Source organism: Drosophila persimilis, unplaced genomic scaffold, assembly GCF_003286085.1.
Source record: "Drosophila persimilis strain 14011-0111.01,24,50 unplaced genomic scaffold, DperRS2 tig00000124-arrow-pilon, whole genome shotgun sequence".
In the NCBI taxonomy this organism is placed as follows: domain Eukaryota; kingdom Metazoa; phylum Arthropoda; class Insecta; order Diptera; family Drosophilidae; genus Drosophila; species Drosophila persimilis.
In genome coordinates, this window is record NW_020825294.1 from 10,357,772 (window position 1) to 10,375,288 (window position 17,517).

The following is a 17,517-nucleotide window of genomic DNA, read 5'->3' on the forward strand; positions in this document are numbered from 1 at the left end:
TGTATTATATTTATATATGCATTATATATGTATTTACTCGTAGATCAAAATTGATTTCGTCAACTTTATTTGAATTGCCAGATCCTGTTGATAAGAAAATGCCCATATTAAGAGTATGTATTATTAAGTATGTACATATGTATTAAGAGTATATGTATTATCGATCTGCGTGCAAGTTGAGCGTACATTAAATAAGTTTAAATACTCTTTTTTATTTGAATTAAGTTCGCTGTGTTCTTTATCGCAGTCCATTTTGATGTACTCGTGACTGGACTGGTTGCCTGTATTATTCGACTATCTCTGATCTATATTCATCTATAAAAGTTGCATTATTTGAAACAAATTTAATATATTTTTGAATATTTCACATATGTGTATATAAAATAGGTTCTGATTTCAACGTGCAAAAAAAAAAAATAATGAAGCAAATCCCATAGAATTCACCAAATCGGATGATTTATTTAGGTAATCTTTTAACAGTGAGATCTAACTGGAGTGTGGATACCAAATTTGGTTGCTCTAGCTCTTATAGTCTCTGAGCACTAGTCGCTCATAGGTACGGACAGACGGACGGACGGACAGACAGACATGGCTCTATCGACTCGGCTATTGATGCTGATCAAGAATACATTTACTTTATGGGGCCGGTAACGCTTCCTTCTGGGCGTTACACACATTCTTTTTCCCCACAAATCTAATATACCACAGTACTCATTTTTAGTATAAAAATGTTATGCTTCTCTCACGAAAAGTGGCGCTAATCGCATTTTTACACAGCTCGAACGCACATACATACATATGTAGATACATCCTTACATACATGTATTTTACACGATCCAGCCTGAAAGTATGTATTTTGTCGAGTTTTTTCCGTGTAGAATATTGATACAATTTACAACATACTTATGTAGCAATACTTCAAAGTATATTATGAGCATGAGTAGGTGTCATACTGCAGGAATACTGTGTGTGAATGCTTTGAGGCCACATGATCAGAATGCAAAGATCATACATATGCTTTAGGTTACCTGAATTAAATATATACCGATTATCATTTGACAGAGTTTATTTTTCGTTTTTTTTTTTAATATTAGTAGTAAAATAGGAATAAAAAGAGCTTTTCGACAAGTCCTGAAAGATGAAAGAAAGAAAAAACAACTGCCACAGTAAATAAAGATTTTTCGGAAAAGTAAATATGTATATTTAACGCCATATTACGGCCTTAGGTATGTATGTAGCTTTCCACACTAGCTATTCCATCTAATACTTAACCCAGTAAAACTCGCACAATCGAATATCCGTAATAATAACATAGTACATATAAATATTTGAAAATGAATAGAATCAAATACAATAGGGGATATTTAATTTTCGAAAAAATATTTATTTGGATGTTTTCACACAACTTCTCTTCTTTTTAGAATGGATGACATAAATAAATACAAATTGGATGCGTAGAAATTCTTTCCAAATGGTAGCCAAAAGTTTTGAGCACTGAAAATTATTTGGAAGCAGCTTTTAAAATAAATTTAAAGTTGTAATTATTAGACTAAAACTAACTACGGGCTAAATATTCCATGAGAAACGTGCTGTGGTTGTGCATCATTGAACCAGGAATTTCTCGATAGGAACCTTAGCGAAGAACTCGTTGATATGCGCGACCAGAATGGGTGCCCATTGCTCGCGGGTGGCTGGTATTCCCACGCGGGTGATCTCTGGTAAATTCTCGTTGACCAGATTGAGGATCATGCCATCTGTGGGTAAAATCAATTCAATCAGAAACGCGAGTTCAGCCTCATTCAACAATATTCCCTTACTAAGGTTACGATCGGAGAAGATCCCATTGGCCACCACTTTGGCGTCCCCGATGTTGACGTTGGCATTCAGGCGATGAAGGCTGAGACGCTGCTGTCCGCTGGGCAGCTGCTCAATGTGTCCGTCAGTGAGAATAGTGGCCTTGATGTTGTCTGGGAGTAAACGCAAGTTAAATTAAATGGAAAGTACTTTAGGCGATTGCTTGCGGTTTTACTCACCCACGGTGATGTTGAATGGACCCTTGGGCACCAGACGCAGTCCGCCGAACTTCACGTCCGCCTTGAAGTGTCCGCCGGCCTTCAGCTGAGGAAGTCCGAGGCCTAACTTGATCACAAAGCCGTTCTCTGTAAAGTTAGACACCACACTGTTGACCTGGAGGTCGCTGATTCCGTAGATCTCCATGTTCTTGATCAGCAGTCCACCCTGAATGCCATCGTTTGTGTACCGGAAGATTCCCCGCTTGTAGAAGTACGGATCAATGGAACCCATGTTGTACTCCGGCACTCCGTGGTATTTCAGCTTCGGGGCAAATGTCTGGATCAGTCCGCGTATGCATTCGTTGAGCTCAGGCGAGCTGAGACTACAGGGTGTCACGCCATTCGAGACGCTGATCTGCGTCGTATGTGGTGTAACTGGAGGGCGAAAGTGATGGTAGATGGTAGATAAGTTCACGATCGGTTAAGTCATGGCTAGCCTCAGTCGTTAAGTTCACCGAGGCATGGCATAGCGCCTTGCTTCGAGGAGATTATGATTATAATAATTATTTTTTTGCGATCTGTGGCAGCCGTTCAAGCGTGGCCCGGTTCACGTGTCCGGCGTTGGACATAAACTGCCCGCTTTTCTGCTGCGTTGACATCCGATTGGGGTTTGTGTCAGGGAGACAAGACACCTGCCAAGGTCTTGAACAATTAAAATACTAACAAGAGATTCACGGCAGTGAATCCTCCGGGCAAAATATTTTATGTTTTATTAAAGTGCACTCAAGGGTTTCGATTTTAAAGTCCAGCTTACGAATACAAATCTGTTCTAAGCGTGCCACTACTTACATACATTCAAGGAATAAATTAATTCAGGTTTACTCTAGAATATTTCTTTTATTTCACTTAGCTTTTTTAATAAAACTTCTCATAGATGTCACTGACTTGCAGCAATTTTCTTGAATTGGTTGATATAATCCTAGTCGCACTTAAAATTCACTCAAGAACAGGTCTAACAATTGTTGTATTTTCAATTGATATTACGAACTTAATTGATCAGCTTCAACCTGTTTGCTTTCCACCGATCTGCGAAGTTTACTCGGTTAGGGTCTGTAAACCAAAGCACTTTCCTGTCTCTAAATTATTGCAAAACAAGCAGTAGGTTGATGTTTAATTATTATTGAGATTTATTCTTGAGACAAGGAATCTTTGGTCATGGGCTTTTCATCTTCTAATGACAGGCGTAAAGCATTCAAACAACAATTACGTTTAATGTTCCTTTGCCAAATTACCAAAAAAAAATTTTAAAAAATAAATATGTAAATTAAGCTTGTAATTAAGCATTCAAAGAAGGAGACAATTTTTGTCTAATTTCCCAGATAAGCAGACAAGCAATTTAAGCGCGTGAGTAACCCTAATGACTCATTTGGCTTGAGGGTTTGAAGTTTTTTCTCATTTCGTTTCTTTGTGGTGTTTTCGCCTGACAAGTTCAATGTCAAAGTTGAACCGAGTGGCGGGGCGGCCCCCAATCAACGCTTCCAAATGCCAAAATTAAAAGGTACCCGAAATGAGTTTAAGCACTTCGTTTTACTAGTTTTGGCGAGTGGAGTGAAGTGAAGTGAAGTTCGTTGCCTAAGCCTTCTGTTTGCCTGTTTGCCAAGTAAATGTCAATAAATGACCGCTCGCTTTACCTTTTTGTGAAGTTTTTTCTTTGCGCAATGACAGGTTACAATTGCAGCTTTCAGTTCGGCAAAAGCCCAACAAAAAGACGCTTACGCATTGATGTAGGTCAGTTTTTCAGCCTTACGCTTTTTACTTTTTGCTTTTTGTCAGCGGCTACCGTAGCGCCGACAGCAGGCAGCCGGTTTGGTTTCGAATGTATGCCTTGTTGTTGGTTTTTTTGATGCTGAACTCTTTTCGCAACGGCCCAAACAGCACACAGATACACGCGCACACACAATCACACCATAATGCTGATAAAATTAATGCAATTGGCAATATTTTAATTTGACTTTTTCGAGCCTGTTGCTCTATTGCTCCCTTGTTGATTCTGCATTTATTACCGCTGCCTGCCTTGCATCATCTTTGCGCTGTAGTCGTAGTCGTTGTCGGAGAATTTCTATTTGCCCAGTTTTGCAGTCACTGGGCACTGTCCACACATCACCATCATCGTTCAGTGCTGCTTTTACTCAAATCTATAAGTATGTCAAGTTCAAGTGGCAGAGGCGGTGACTTGCCAGTCTTTTTCTTACATATTTTTTATGGTTTTCTCCCTTGCCGTCACAAAAGTGTTAAGAGTCGAATAAATAAAATGTTTTTAGTGCAAATAGACTTGCTAATTTCTATTGCAATTTCATTTTCTACAGCAGTTTGGAAATCTCATTTAAAAGTACTTTTTTTTATTATTATTATTGTTGCTTCTCAGTATTTTTCCCCCTTTTTGTTTATTTCTGAAGGTTGCAGGCCTATAAATCGGGTGAAATACGATACATATGCATGAAAATACAGAAAACAACAAAATGTATATTTTAAAAGAGCTGGGCTTGGTACGCGAGACAGTTTTTGATGGGCAGCGCACGAGGCACGGCCTGATCAGAATTCAAATGAAGAACTCAAAGTCCCTGGAACAAAGGTGGACAGTGAAATGGCGAATCATCTTAGCTTATACAGCAAATACAGAAAAAACAAGATACAAACAAATTTTGAACAGCAGGAAACGGATTTACTACTTAATTCTTCTTAGGGGGGACAGATCTGTGTTCTGAATACTTAGTGATAGAAAGAAACTGATATTCGAATTCATACTAATTAAGCTCTAATATTCTCTGCTAACATTTAAGTAGTCGAACAAATATTCCCGTGATTGCATATGGTTTGATATCTGATCGGTTCTGTTCTTCCCCCAGCAATCAATGCTATATCGTTTTAAATCAAAATAGTTCCCGAGGATTGATCCGAAATCCTTGAGAACATCCCTCTTTTTGAAGAACCTTAAAGTTCATCAGTAGCTGGAATTTTCTTAAATGCCGATAAATTGCAGTTCATAAGGTGAGTTCATTGAGGTGAGAAATACTATGAAATTATTTCTCATCTAATTTTGCATAGTTCACATAGAATGAGCTCTAGAGTTTTTCCCATTTTTCATAGCGCATATCTAGTTCATTTTACTCCTTCGAGCCCGCATTCGCAACCTTTTCCATGTTGCAACGAGGAAAAAAATGAATTGCATTTCCATTTGAATGCCACACAGGCCACCGCAGCCGCATTTTCAATTACATTTTCCAATTGCCACTTAGCAAACAAAAGACTTGAGCAACAAACTTGTTTTTTCTTTTGCGGTTTACGGTTTTTGGCTCTTGGTTTGGTTTCTTTTGTGGCGGGGGGAAGTGGTGGTGGTGGTGTGTTGTATTTGTTTGTTTGAATATCAAGTTCTTGTTTTAGTTACATAATCCCGTTTACCTCCATCAAACTGCAGGCCGCCAAAATCGAATGACCCCGTCTCGGCCTCGCCCTCCGCATACTCGCCAACGTACTCCTGGCCGGGATTGAGGCTGGGGCTGGCACTGGGACTGGGACTGGAACTGGGACTTGGATTGGGATCGCTGCTGAACACGCTTTGTGCCGCCGTGGGCAGCGTGGCCGCTGAGCCACTTCCGAGTGCCAGCGCCGCCAGCGTGTGCAACAGACAGAGTAAATGCATTTTCGAGCAGCACCTTTGCCTTCCTTCGAACTCTTTTACACACAGTGAAAACCCGTTTTGATGGATTACTTCGCTCTACTCTTTTTTAATCGCTATTTGACTATTTCTGTGCGGCTGATTTAACACAATAATCTTGTTGTCTCCGTTGTTTCTCCTTTTTTTTGCGTAATTTTTCAAACCGGCTTCACTTTTATTTCTACACGAGTGTATTTTTTACAGTTTCTCTGATGTTTTTGTTGCTTTTGGGTTTTCTCGGTTAACTGCAATTGTTGATGCAATTGCTCATAGATTCAAACACACGCACACAACTACACACAGATAGAGAGAGAGAGACACGCGAGACGGAGACGGAGACGAACTATTTGCCAAACTTCTGCGAAAAAAAGTCTGCAAGCAAAATGCTGTGTGTTGACGGCGCGTCGGTTGCAAATCTTGAAATGAGCGCTGCACAAAACCCACGTTTATTTATAGTTTCCGACCTGCCCGATTTTTGGGATTTTTTGCTCCAAAGTTTTTCCATGCTGCCGCCGAAACCGAAACCGTAGCCGAAGCCGAAGCCGACAGCGGCAGTAACACCAACAAGCATCCAAAAGCTAATTCGTACAGGCAAAAGCTTATCTTACCGAAAGCTTTTTGAGAGAACGATCGTGACTACAGTTGGGGAGTCACTGATCAGCCAGTTGTTATGATCATGAGTAACGTAACAGGTAACCAAAATAACAAACGATAATTATAATGATTCAATTGGAAAGTTCATATAAATCCACCGAATACATAACACATACAGAAGTACATGTACGGTATAGTCCTGCTTTGATAACATTCCAACGAATTACTGATCGTTCAACCAAGTCGATTTGGCTTAATTAAGACAAATTTACTGTAGGGTCAAAATAAAACTAATAAATATATTTATCCCTTGAAATAGGAAAATCCACATATAGATTTCGAAATCGCATTAAAACATACATACGTTCCCGTTTCTTGAAATGTAATTTAGTCCCTACTCAATACAATAATAACACAACAAAAATTGCTCCATTTAAATTTTTGAGTATGTATTGATCTTAATTTGTCATTAAATTTAGTAAAGCTTACAATAATATTCGATTTCCTAAGTCTCTTACAAGAAAACTCAAAGCATTTCCGAGTTATATTCTGTCTGTGTCTTCAGCCGCATACCCACACGAACCACGTCAGCATCCATCTATCGATTGCACCCACAAATCTGTCAGAGGAACAATGAGGAAACTGTCAGGCCCGGTTGCCTCACAACTCTTTCCCATCCCTGTTTTTAGATCAAGCTGCAGGGCACGTCTGCAGTTTGAGAGGGACTGCGGGTGCGAGGCCATACAGGGCATTGTCTGGCAACCTTTTCTACGGGGTACGGGGTGGGTGTTATTCATGAGAAATGTGGGTCAGTTGTAAATCTTCGCAGGCATTTATACGTACTGCGTGTTGGGGAATAGGCCGCATAAAATTATTCATGAACTTGAGAAATTTGGAAGTGGTGTTCAATTCGATGCTCAAGGCTGTCTGGGGACGTGATGACTTGCAAAGTTTTCTATGCAAAGCCCGAGTTTTGGATGGCTAAGATCAGAACGTATTAATTCTCCAGAATATTGGGAATTCACATCCTTTTGGCAATACATCCGTCGAACCACTCTTCGTACAGTCGCATCAAATGCCAAATTAAAATGTTGAATGTGCATATTTAATATGTCCAGCCAGTCGTGGGGCAGACGACAATCGCGTGTTTCTTTGTCGGGCGTTGGCGTTCCTTCCCCAATTGCTTTTAGTATGCGAGGCACAGAGCAGTCTCTATAAGCAATAAGAATAAATAATTGTTGGCAATAGAGTGGGCTGATTTATGGCATACTTAGCGCTGTTCACGGCTCGAACCTTACCCTAGTACAATTACATCACTTTATGCTAAGGCAAGTGTACAATAAAATGTACTTTTTATCTCACTATTGCCCCCCAGAGTCCGGTCTGGTTAGCCTCTATTTGTTTGTTTATGCCCATAACATGAAATTGCTAACAAACAACTAACAAAGTTGGCTGAAATCAAAAAGCCCCATTCGATTTTGGCATTCATTCTTGATTGTCCCGGCAACCGAAGTCGCCAGGAACTACGAAAAAATTCAGTTTAGACTCATTAGAGTGCCCCTCTCCACGGAAATCTTTAGTAAAAGGCGAAAGATTTATTCGACAATTGAAGAGAAGCCAGAGTAATTTTGCCATAACAAACACACCCTACCTTGAATAAGAGTCGCCAGAACTAGTTGGGAATTAAAGGAAACACTATAGTGCTACATCACTTAAGGATACCTAAAGGACACCCGGATCGAATCGAATTCTGTACATCGTCCTATGAAAGAAAAATAAAACTGCACAATGAAAACTCAAACTCGTATTGCTATTATGCCAGACCATCCATTTTCTTATCCTCCCTTAGTAATCCTGCTTCTTAGCTATAGCCCAAGACACACTCCTCCTGTATAAGTGTCATTCGTGGACTTTGTCTGAATGAAAAGTACCTCAAAGTAACCCCTAACACAAGATGCACATTCAGAGAGGTAGATGGTTTGTACGATATAATTCCCAACTGGTTCCGGCAGCGCGCTTATGCTCTTTCAGTGGTTTTGCTATGTACAGTTATCGCTTCTCGGCCTTATGGCTAAGATCAAAGTGTAGTATCTGTTCTTATCAGCTTAACATCTGATAGTTTCTCCATTGGAGAACAACAAATGTTAAACTGATTTTTGGAATCAGACGGAGTGCTAGGGGCTTGCTCCACCTCTGTCGCGGGTTGGCCCGGTATTGCAGTACCGCCGGGATTTCGGCCCAACTTAATAATAAATTTCACAAATTAGTACAAGTATAAACTGTGCATGTACGGCGACATCTCTTAGCGCATTTCTAATTGATTCTTCTGCCAGTTCTTGTTTTGACTCTTTTGAAAAGATGAGTTAATCAGTAGGGTGGGAAGAAACAAGAACTTACTTCTGAGAGGGTACTTGTTGAAGGATTTGGATTGGGGATCGTCGCACAGTGGCAACAGGCCAACAGGAAGTGACAACTATTGGTATATGAGCTGGAAAAATAATTCAATTAAGTATCTAAATCCGGAATATTTTAAAAGTTTGGAGTGGACCTTCAGCAAGTTTTTCCTCCGCTTAAAAATAAAATTTAATTAAAATAAATTAGATTAAATTAAATAAATTATTAAATATTAATTTAATTAAATTAAAATTAAAATAAAATAAAAAAGTTCTCTAAAGTTTGTACCTACATATTTGTAATAAACATTTTCAAATGGTTAAATGTTAAACACAAAACTCGAATACCATTTATGTATGTAGAAAATGCAAATTCTACTATATTTTGTCTTCAAAAATTGGAATTTTGATTTTGACTATTTAATTATTCCTCATTCGATTTAAATTATTATTTGGATTCTTACAAAATTGGTTAGCTATTTTTAAATTTTGAAAATAGTTCCATCTGTTCGAAAATTAAGATTTTTGGAACCAAAAAATCCAAAATCCGCAACTTTTCGTCGGCGCACCGCCTTACGATTCTGTAACAAGTATAGAGGACACCTCGATGAACGTTCCAACAGACTGCAGAGCGCTGATTAAAACAGTTAATAGTTTTTTGTAATATTCGTTCTCTATTAAAAGCAATTTAGTAAAATAGTAATAGAAACGAGGGGGAACGTTGTGAGTTGCTGCGGACACCGCAACTCTACAGTTATACCCGATACTAAGTCAGTATGGCTCTGCTCCGGCAGAGGCCGCTAATATTAAACGACACGACAAAGAGTGCGTGCGAGAGAGACAGAAAATCAGTCTGAGCGTGACGTCACGCGCTGCGTAGCCACTGCAAATTGATTTGTTTCCTTTGGCTATGGTCGTTATATATGATTCTGCGTTTTTAGTTTTCTCGAATCTGCAATATTGTGCATGCAACAGATTTTCGTCCTTTGTGTAGGCGGAAGGGGGTGGGGCGAAATTTTGAGATACAAGTTTTTTAGTAAGATCTAACAGGAGTGCGGATACCAAATTTGGTTACTCTAACCTTAATAGTCTCTGAGATTTGTGAATATCCCCAGATTTTCGTCCTTTGCGGGGGCGGAAGCGGGTGTGGCGAAATTTAGAAACAAACTCGTCTCGGTCCGATATATTAGGAGTCTGGATACCAAATTTGGTTGCTCTAGCTTTTATAGTCTCTGAGATCTAGGCGCTAATGTTTTACTCTAAGCAAAGCCGCCTATGCTACGTGTGTGTTAGAGAGAGACAGGGCGAGAAAAAATGAAATTGTTTTCTTGATGCTGGCTATAATAATAATACGATCCAATTCAGATTCTGCAGTCTAAAAGATATGGTCATTCTCTACGATTCTGCGTTTTCTCGTTATCGTTAGTTTTCTCGTTGGTTTTCTCATATCTTTAAAAATGTGGATGCCACCGATTTTCGTCCTTTGTGGGGGCGGGACGAAGTTTTGAAATAGTTTTGTAGCAGTGACATATCACAGAAGTCTGGATCCAAAACATCGTTGCTCTAGCTCTTATAGTCTTTGAGCATTAGGCGCTGAAGGGGACGGATAGACAGACATGCATCAATCGGCTCGGCTATTGATGCTGATCAAGAATATATATACTTTATGGGGTCGGAAACGATTCCTTCTGGACGTTACACTCATCCACTTTTACCACAAATCTAATATACCCCAATACTCATTTTGAGTATCGGGTATAAAAAGGCAATGCAGTACTAGGGATAACCCAACTTCTTGACTAAAATCTAAAAATGTTGTGAATGAGGTTGTATTGAAAGAGGAGATCTCACAGGGCGCTGTACACATACTCTTCATAATAATAGTAACCCAGCAGTTACCTACTTCAGTTCGGTAAACGGATTTGTTAAAAGGCAGAGGAATCAATTCGAAAACATTTTCTGTGTCCCTATAATTCCCAAGTGGTTCTGGCTGAGCACCTGTGGCCAGGCGGTTGTTTTCCGTGTCCAGTTATCGCTTCTCGGCCTTATGGCTAAGATCAAAGTGTAGTATCTGTTCTTATCAGCTTAACATCTGATAGTTTCTCCATTGGAGAACAACAAATGTTAAACTGATTTTTGGAATCAGACGGAGTGCTAGGGGCTTGCTCCACCTCTGTCGCGGGTTGGCCCGGTATTGCAGTACCGCCGGGATTTCGGCCCAACTGATAAATACATTTCACACAGTAGAAAAATTAGGTTACGACTAGCTTGAGTCTTGCTCAATTGCACTTTATTGCTCGCACTTGGCCCGTGATACTCGCCACATCCCATTGTCGACTTCAGGTCGGCCGACCTAGGCACCACAGCCTGCACTTAACCTATAAACGCGATTATCATTAGAGGTAGGTCACCCAGAGGGGCGCGATTTCGAAAAAAAATGAATGAATTTACGCACATACCCGGTTGGACGCTGAGCTGGGGCATGAAATGGCCGATTAAAACTAGTTTTTTTTTTATATTTCCATTATTCCAGCTGGCTGGGCTTGTAAAGGGCAAGCTCCAATGGCGCCTAGAATGAAATGGTCATTAAATTATACAATAATTATTATTTAACTGCACCTTGGCAATATAATCATTTATTTATGCACTATAAAGCCATCATCACAAATTGTAAAACTATAACTAATTGAACTACTCCTTGATAAACTGATCGATGGGAACCAGTTCTAGAGACTCGTTGAACATGCGCAGTAAGAGGGGCTGCCAATACTGACGCGTCTCAGGCAGCATGATTCCATAGATATCGCGCCAATATTGATTGGCGACATTGAGGGCTATTTGATCTGCAAGTAGAGATTCAGAAATTCCGTTAAGCCATCGGGATCAATCAGACATTCGTCAAAAGTTGCGGTAATGACCGGTAAAAGGTCATTCCAACTGATTTATTCGCTGTAATGATATTTATTTTCCTATCACTGCGGGTAAACTCACCCAGTTCTGGATCTGGGAAAATTCCATTGGCTTTGATGGTCAAATCTCCAATCTTTGGCTTTGTATCGATGCCGGTGAGGCGCAAAAACCGATGCCCGTCCTTCTCGTACAGCTCTCCTTCAGTTAACGTGGTCGTCTCCACATCCACTGGAAAAATCAAGTCAATTAGAAAGGCCCCAAGCCCAAGCCCAACTCGAAACCCAAACCACACTCACTCAGCGTTACGTTGAATTCGCCTTTGGGCTTCAGCTGGAGCTGATTCACCTGCATGTCGGCCTTGTAGCTGCCCACAATGTTCATCTTGGGCATGTAGGTGACCAGGCGCAGCTTGACTTTGTCGCCATTGACCTTGATGCTCACTTGTTTGGCGGTGTTGGCCGCGAATCCGTAGATCTTGGCATTCCGGACGGTGATACGGCCGTTGACAGTCCCACTGGAGTACTGAAAGCTCGTGCGGTTGAGATGGAAGGGCTCATAGGGCGGGATTTTCAGCTCGGGATTGCCGTCCTTGAGACGAGGCGTCACCGTATTGAATATCTCCTTGATGCACTCCCCAAGCTTGTCCTCGTCCGTTGAGCATTTCGGCAAATCGTTCGCTGTGGAAAGCCGATAACGAGTAATGCAAACTCTCGTGTCTTGGAAAATTGTACACACCCGAAAAGTATTTACTACTAGCAGCGGGAGCTGCATTGACTCCTACAGCCACCAGGCACAGCAATCCAATAACGTATTGCATTTCGATGATCTGTTAATATATTTTGTAGATTCTGTGTATTTTGTATATCCGTTCTATGCCTGATCGGCTGTTCAAACTTGCGGCTAGAACGTTTGCGAACAACTGAATCTCTCAGACACCAAGTCGAGCTATTTTATCTCAAAATTAGCACAACGCTGCACATTCCTAGTCAGAGACTATCGCCTGGAGACTGGAGACTGTAGACTAGAGCGCCGCTTAGCTCGTACTAAACTGAGTACATTTTACTTGTAAATCAGCAGAGCATTATCGGGCAGACAGTTAGACTTTGACTGATCGCAAAACCGGCTCCGTCCCCCTGATTTATAATGTCGTATTATTAAATGGTAAAATTATTGAAAATATAATAGCCTACGACAACGATGATTTGCGACAAATCATTTTAATAATTACCTATTCCTATTTATCACGGATGAATTATTTTGGCCATGCCCTAGGATAGTTTTTTGACGACACCGTCGAAGGGCCTGGTCGAAGATTAAACCTGAAGAGAGCTTCAGTGCTTCAGTGAGTCATTTCCGTATAAATGTTCAATTAGATATGCACCATTCCACTGTGAACTGTACTTTTTGCTCGCCCTAGAAACGGAGATACTTACATGTGTCATACATATGTACATATATTCCATTGAGTTCTGACTTGTACGAGTATGAATTGTTACACTGTGCAACAGACTTCTGACTTACTGCCGCCATAGAGCTGGTTTTCTGAAATTTGGCTTCTGGCTTATTCTCGTGTAGTGCTTCAAGCTGTGTTCAAGTACTTATGTATAATATTTAATTATTGTATGCAGTGATCTTTCTGGTTAGTGTTTAGGTATAGCCGGGCTTACGTAAGATTAAATATAAATTAAATTTGTATGCCAATTCTAGAGTTAGTCACGTAATTTCAAACGATTTGTTCAGTGTACCTAATCCCTAATTATTGTCGAGCAGATCTCGTTTAAAATTAATGCAAGAAAGCTATACCCTTTAATCGTGTTAGGGTACCCACATTCCGTTCGTCTCGGAAATGTATAAGTGGATATCTAAATTAAGTTTGTTTTATATAATAATAATGCAAATAAAATAAAAAGGATATTGTGTTCTACAGTCGATGTGTTGGGCCTATTCACCACAACATCTAGTCTTGTTATAGAAATATTATGGACGATTATCAAGCAAACGCACATAATTAAATTCAAAGAGATGTACGTCCATACTGAATTTGTACAATCAAAACTAGAGGCATGTGATAAAAGATTCAACGATAATTAACTCCAGCCAAACTGATTCGATGAGGACAAGCGTCGATACAATCAACCAAGGCCAGTCAGCGGCAAGTACGAGTCTAACCAACTTTCTTTTGGGTAGCACAAGTTCCTGGGAAAGCTAATCACTTTCTATAAACGATAGCAAGTGCACTAACAATCATGGTAGTGTTTAGTGGTAGGTACCTACATTTCTTTATTTTTTTGCTATATCTATTCATATATCTATTATTGCCTCAATGTATTGTGTGTCCATGAATATAGTGCTATGAAAGTAGGAATTCTTAGTAGGCTGACTTTCGGGTCATACCGATACATTGGTAGATCGGTTAATATTGATTTGTTTCAAGTAAATCAAGTATTCGTGGGATTTGATACTCTTTATTGCGATACAAACTATCTTAACACCTTGAGCTGAACATATAGAACCGAAGTGTTTAAATACTACTACAACAATGGGTAGCTAAGTCAAAGAATTCTCTCAATTCTTGGTCACCAGCATATCGAATGGTAGGGCAGCAAAGAAATCATTTGAGGACTTCAGAATCAGGGGCTGCCAGGTGGCCAGTGTCTCGGGCAGCATGGCCTGATAGAGCTGCCGCCAGTACTGGTTTATAAAGTCCAAGATGACATCGTCTGCACACACACAAGAGACACAAGAGTTTTAGAGAGTGGTTTTAGTAATTAGGGCGCGATGGAGCTTACTCAGAGCCGGATCGGGCACCAGGCCGTTGGCGTAGAAACGCAGGTCGCCCACTTTGGGCTCAGTCTCCAGTTTGGTCAAACGCAAGTAAGTGTGACCGTCCCGCTCGTACAGCTCCCCGGTGGGCCTCGCTCTCATGGTGACATCGGCTGCAGGTAAACGCAAATAAATTATATATAATGTTTAGCTGTGGGCAGGGTAGCTTTAATGGACTCACTGAGGGTGACGTTAAAGGTGCCCTTTGGGGTGAGCTTCAGGTCGTTGAGCTTGATGTCTGCTTTGTAGGCGCCCTCGACCAGCATTTGGGGGACGTGCGAGAGAATCTCCATCCGCACCTGTCCGTTCTTCAGACGGAAGTTGACCTTGTCCACAATGCCCTCGCTGAGGCCATGCACGACCACGTTCTTCATGGCAATGCGTCCCTGCAGCAGACCCGAGTTGTAGCTGTAGGAACTTTTGCCCATCTCGAAAGGATCCAGCGGCGGAATGTTCAGCTCACTGATGCCGTACTTCATGCGAGGGGTAATCAGCTGGAGGCCCTGCTTGATGCACTCGTTGATATTGAGATCGCTCTCCCGACAGGTCGGTATATCGCCGGCTGTTGAATGCCAAACGAATCAGATTAGAACGAGATTAGGCGGACCCTGACATATTTAGCCACACATAAACGCTAGATATATCGTTTACGATCTATGCGCTTATGCTCAGAACGTGACATTTTCCAGTTGAGAATTTTCAGCTTCAGTTTGCGTAATCGTCGTTTTGCTGCTCACATAATTGTCAACGTCATGCGCAATTTATCTGCTGTTTGGCTTTTGTTTTTGCTTGTGTTCCGAACGAGAATTACTACGAGTACGTTCAATTAAAAGAGTTTCTACTGTACTGTCGAGCATTGGCTATACATCAGTTGTTCGCAACGCGCTTGTTTCGCCTCGACTCCGCTTGTAATTAAGACTTTTTGCATTGCGCTGCCGTGGACAAGGTCGTCCGTCGGAAGTGGCAATACCACACAAAAGACTTAAGCCACGAACTTGTCCGGCTCTGCCGAATAATCCAGCCAGTGGCAAAGTACAGTCCAAACGAAACGATTCTATTTTTATATTTATGACAAAAAACCACTTGGTTAGCCACAATGAATAGCATGACAATACAAAATTAACTAAATAGAACCTAAATCTGAATCAAACAAAAATAGACTTGAAATAAATGAACCAAAAACTGCCAAACAAACCATTTCGTGTATCCCATTAATGCAAAAATACTATGTGCATATTTCCCCTCTTCTAGGCATCAATTATTTTTTATAAGCTTCTCAGCCCTAAATGCAAAGGCTTTCACTTCCAGAATGCTAATCGTGATATTATATATTTTGTTTGCTTGTAGACCCACTGAATGGCACTTTGCAAACCATTTACAGATTGCACAAAGCTGGATTAATTATGGTAATCAATAAAAGTAAATAGAATCTTACTCTTTGTATACTAGTATTATAAGAATCTGTGTGCTTAGCTCGATAGAATTTGTCACATTTTGTTGCGATCCCACAACTACTTATTGTGCAACGCCATTGTTTTAAGGAAAAACGGTTTGAACTTTGACTCCTAAGTAGGCTGATTGCTTTGTTATAAAATTCACACAAGCGTTGCGTGCCTCACACGATTATTGCTATTAGGAGATGGCGATCTTTTCGCTTCTATTGAATTTCGTTATTTATCTGCTAATACATACGACAGCTTTTAAGATAATATATCAAGCGTCCCTACTTCCAATGGCGACAAATGGATTAAGTCCAACTTAGGATAAACACTTAACCCTAGGAAATCCTCTTACGATTTGTATTCAATTGCCAGCCAAATAAAATTGCAATATCCAAAGACTTAGGCAGAAAAATGAGATGGTTTTAGTTCACACTTTAAATCAATTTTTTAATTTGATCCTACATTGAAATCTTCATAAAAAACTTTCAAATATAAGATCCTTGTGAGCTTATTTATTCGTCTCTATTACCAACCCAGACTAATCCTTTGTTACTATTATCTAGCCATACTTAGACTCATCACAATATCGAGAGTTGTTTCCTAACCACTGCGTAAAGCATTTTCATTCTCAACATTTTACTGAATATTATTATCGAACACGTTTTCATGGTTTTGTTTGCTAAATTATACGCAAAATTTGCACAAATCTGACCACACAAATATAAGAAGATGACAGAAACTGCAATCTGTGATTTTACTGAAACCATTGGCTATAACCAGCTAAAGTTGTTATTATTTTGTGTGGTTTTCTCAATGACACAAGCACTTGGAGCACAAAATCTAAGATATCTGTGCACTGTATTGTGTCTTCTTTAAACTAAAAAGTACACGGCTAAAAGTTTCAGACTATATTTCAGAGTATATAGAAATAAATGGCACAAAAGAGGTGTTTTTCGCAAATGGAATATTTAGTGGGCAGGGCACAGTTTTTGTCACACTTTTATATTATTTTTAGCACTCACATAATTCTCGGACGGGCTTGAACTCAACGGGCGGCAGCTCTGGTTCGAAATCCTCTGCCAGACTCACTCCGCACAGTGCGACCAAAACGATATTCCACAATAGTTTCATAATCTTTGGTTGTTTTTATAGATAGCTCTTGGTGATGAATTCCTAGTAGCTCTGTGACTTTTTCTTTCTTTCTTCGGTTTGGTTTACTTTCTGGGGAGGAATAGGAACCTGGCCCATGCAAATGCGAATCGACGTCTGAGACTTTCGATCGGAGTGGGGCTTTTATTTATGGCCAGAAAGCAAATCAAATCAAATCCAATAGAAGCGAAATTGCAAAGACAAACGACAATGCAAACACAAACACTGAGGCTCGACAATAGCGAAATAATAGGGATTGGGAGGGGGAAGTGGAGGCGGGATGCCTCTGTTCGCCGGCGAAACGAAAATAGTCACAGATTGGAACTAGGGATGGGACTGGATGGACTCACGAGGATAATTGACCAGCATGAAACATCAATATGTATTGTGTATAATTTTAATTGAATTTAAGATTTAATTCTAGAATATAGAGAACATCGCCCTTATGCAGCTCTGCTGTTGCACGAAGCTTGCACGAA

At 40.3% G+C, this 17,517-nt stretch overlaps 3 protein-coding genes and 3 non-coding genes across 6 annotated transcripts; 2 read left to right on the forward strand and 4 right to left on the reverse strand.

Moving 5' to 3' along the window:
• Positions 1-1,397: 1,397 nt before the first annotated feature.
• LOC6596255 lies at positions 1,398-6,117 on the reverse strand. The gene is made up of 4 exons (XM_002021748.2): positions 5,472-6,117; positions 2,034-2,447; positions 1,818-1,967; positions 1,398-1,754 (listed from the first exon to the last, which is right to left on the reverse strand). Exons 1-4 carry the CDS (start codon positions 5,710-5,712, stop codon positions 1,603-1,605), a joined length of 957 nt encoding a protein of 318 aa, XP_002021784.1. The 5' UTR covers positions 5,713-6,117; the 3' UTR covers positions 1,398-1,602.
• Positions 6,118-7,831: 1,714 nt separating this feature from the next.
• Positions 7,832-7,947, reverse strand: LOC6596256. The gene has a single exon (XR_048087.2). It is a non-coding gene; the product is annotated as a U5 spliceosomal RNA (small nuclear RNA).
• A 425-nt stretch (positions 7,948-8,372) lies between these two features.
• Positions 8,373-8,568, forward strand: LOC6596257. The gene has a single exon (XR_048088.2). It is a non-coding gene; the product is annotated as a U2 spliceosomal RNA (small nuclear RNA).
• A 2,177-nt stretch (positions 8,569-10,745) lies between these two features.
• On the forward strand, positions 10,746-10,941 carry LOC6596258. Its single transcript, XR_048089.2, has one exon. It is a non-coding gene; the product is annotated as a U2 spliceosomal RNA (small nuclear RNA).
• A 375-nt stretch (positions 10,942-11,316) lies between these two features.
• LOC6596259 lies at positions 11,317-12,584 on the reverse strand. Its single transcript, XM_002021749.2, has 4 exons — positions 12,360-12,584; positions 11,921-12,301; positions 11,706-11,852; positions 11,317-11,557 (listed from the first exon to the last, which is right to left on the reverse strand). The coding sequence occupies exons 1-4, from the start codon at positions 12,439-12,441 to the stop codon at positions 11,406-11,408; spliced, it is 762 nt and encodes a 253-aa protein (XP_002021785.1). The 5' UTR covers positions 12,442-12,584; the 3' UTR covers positions 11,317-11,405.
• Positions 12,585-14,069: 1,485 nt separating this feature from the next.
• Positions 14,070-17,138, reverse strand: LOC6596260. Its single transcript, XM_002021750.2, has 4 exons — positions 16,912-17,138; positions 14,629-15,009; positions 14,414-14,560; positions 14,070-14,344 (listed from the first exon to the last, which is right to left on the reverse strand). Exons 1-4 carry the CDS (start codon positions 17,018-17,020, stop codon positions 14,190-14,192), a joined length of 792 nt encoding a protein of 263 aa, XP_002021786.1. The 5' UTR covers positions 17,021-17,138; the 3' UTR covers positions 14,070-14,189.
• Positions 17,139-17,517: the final 379 nt, after the last annotated feature.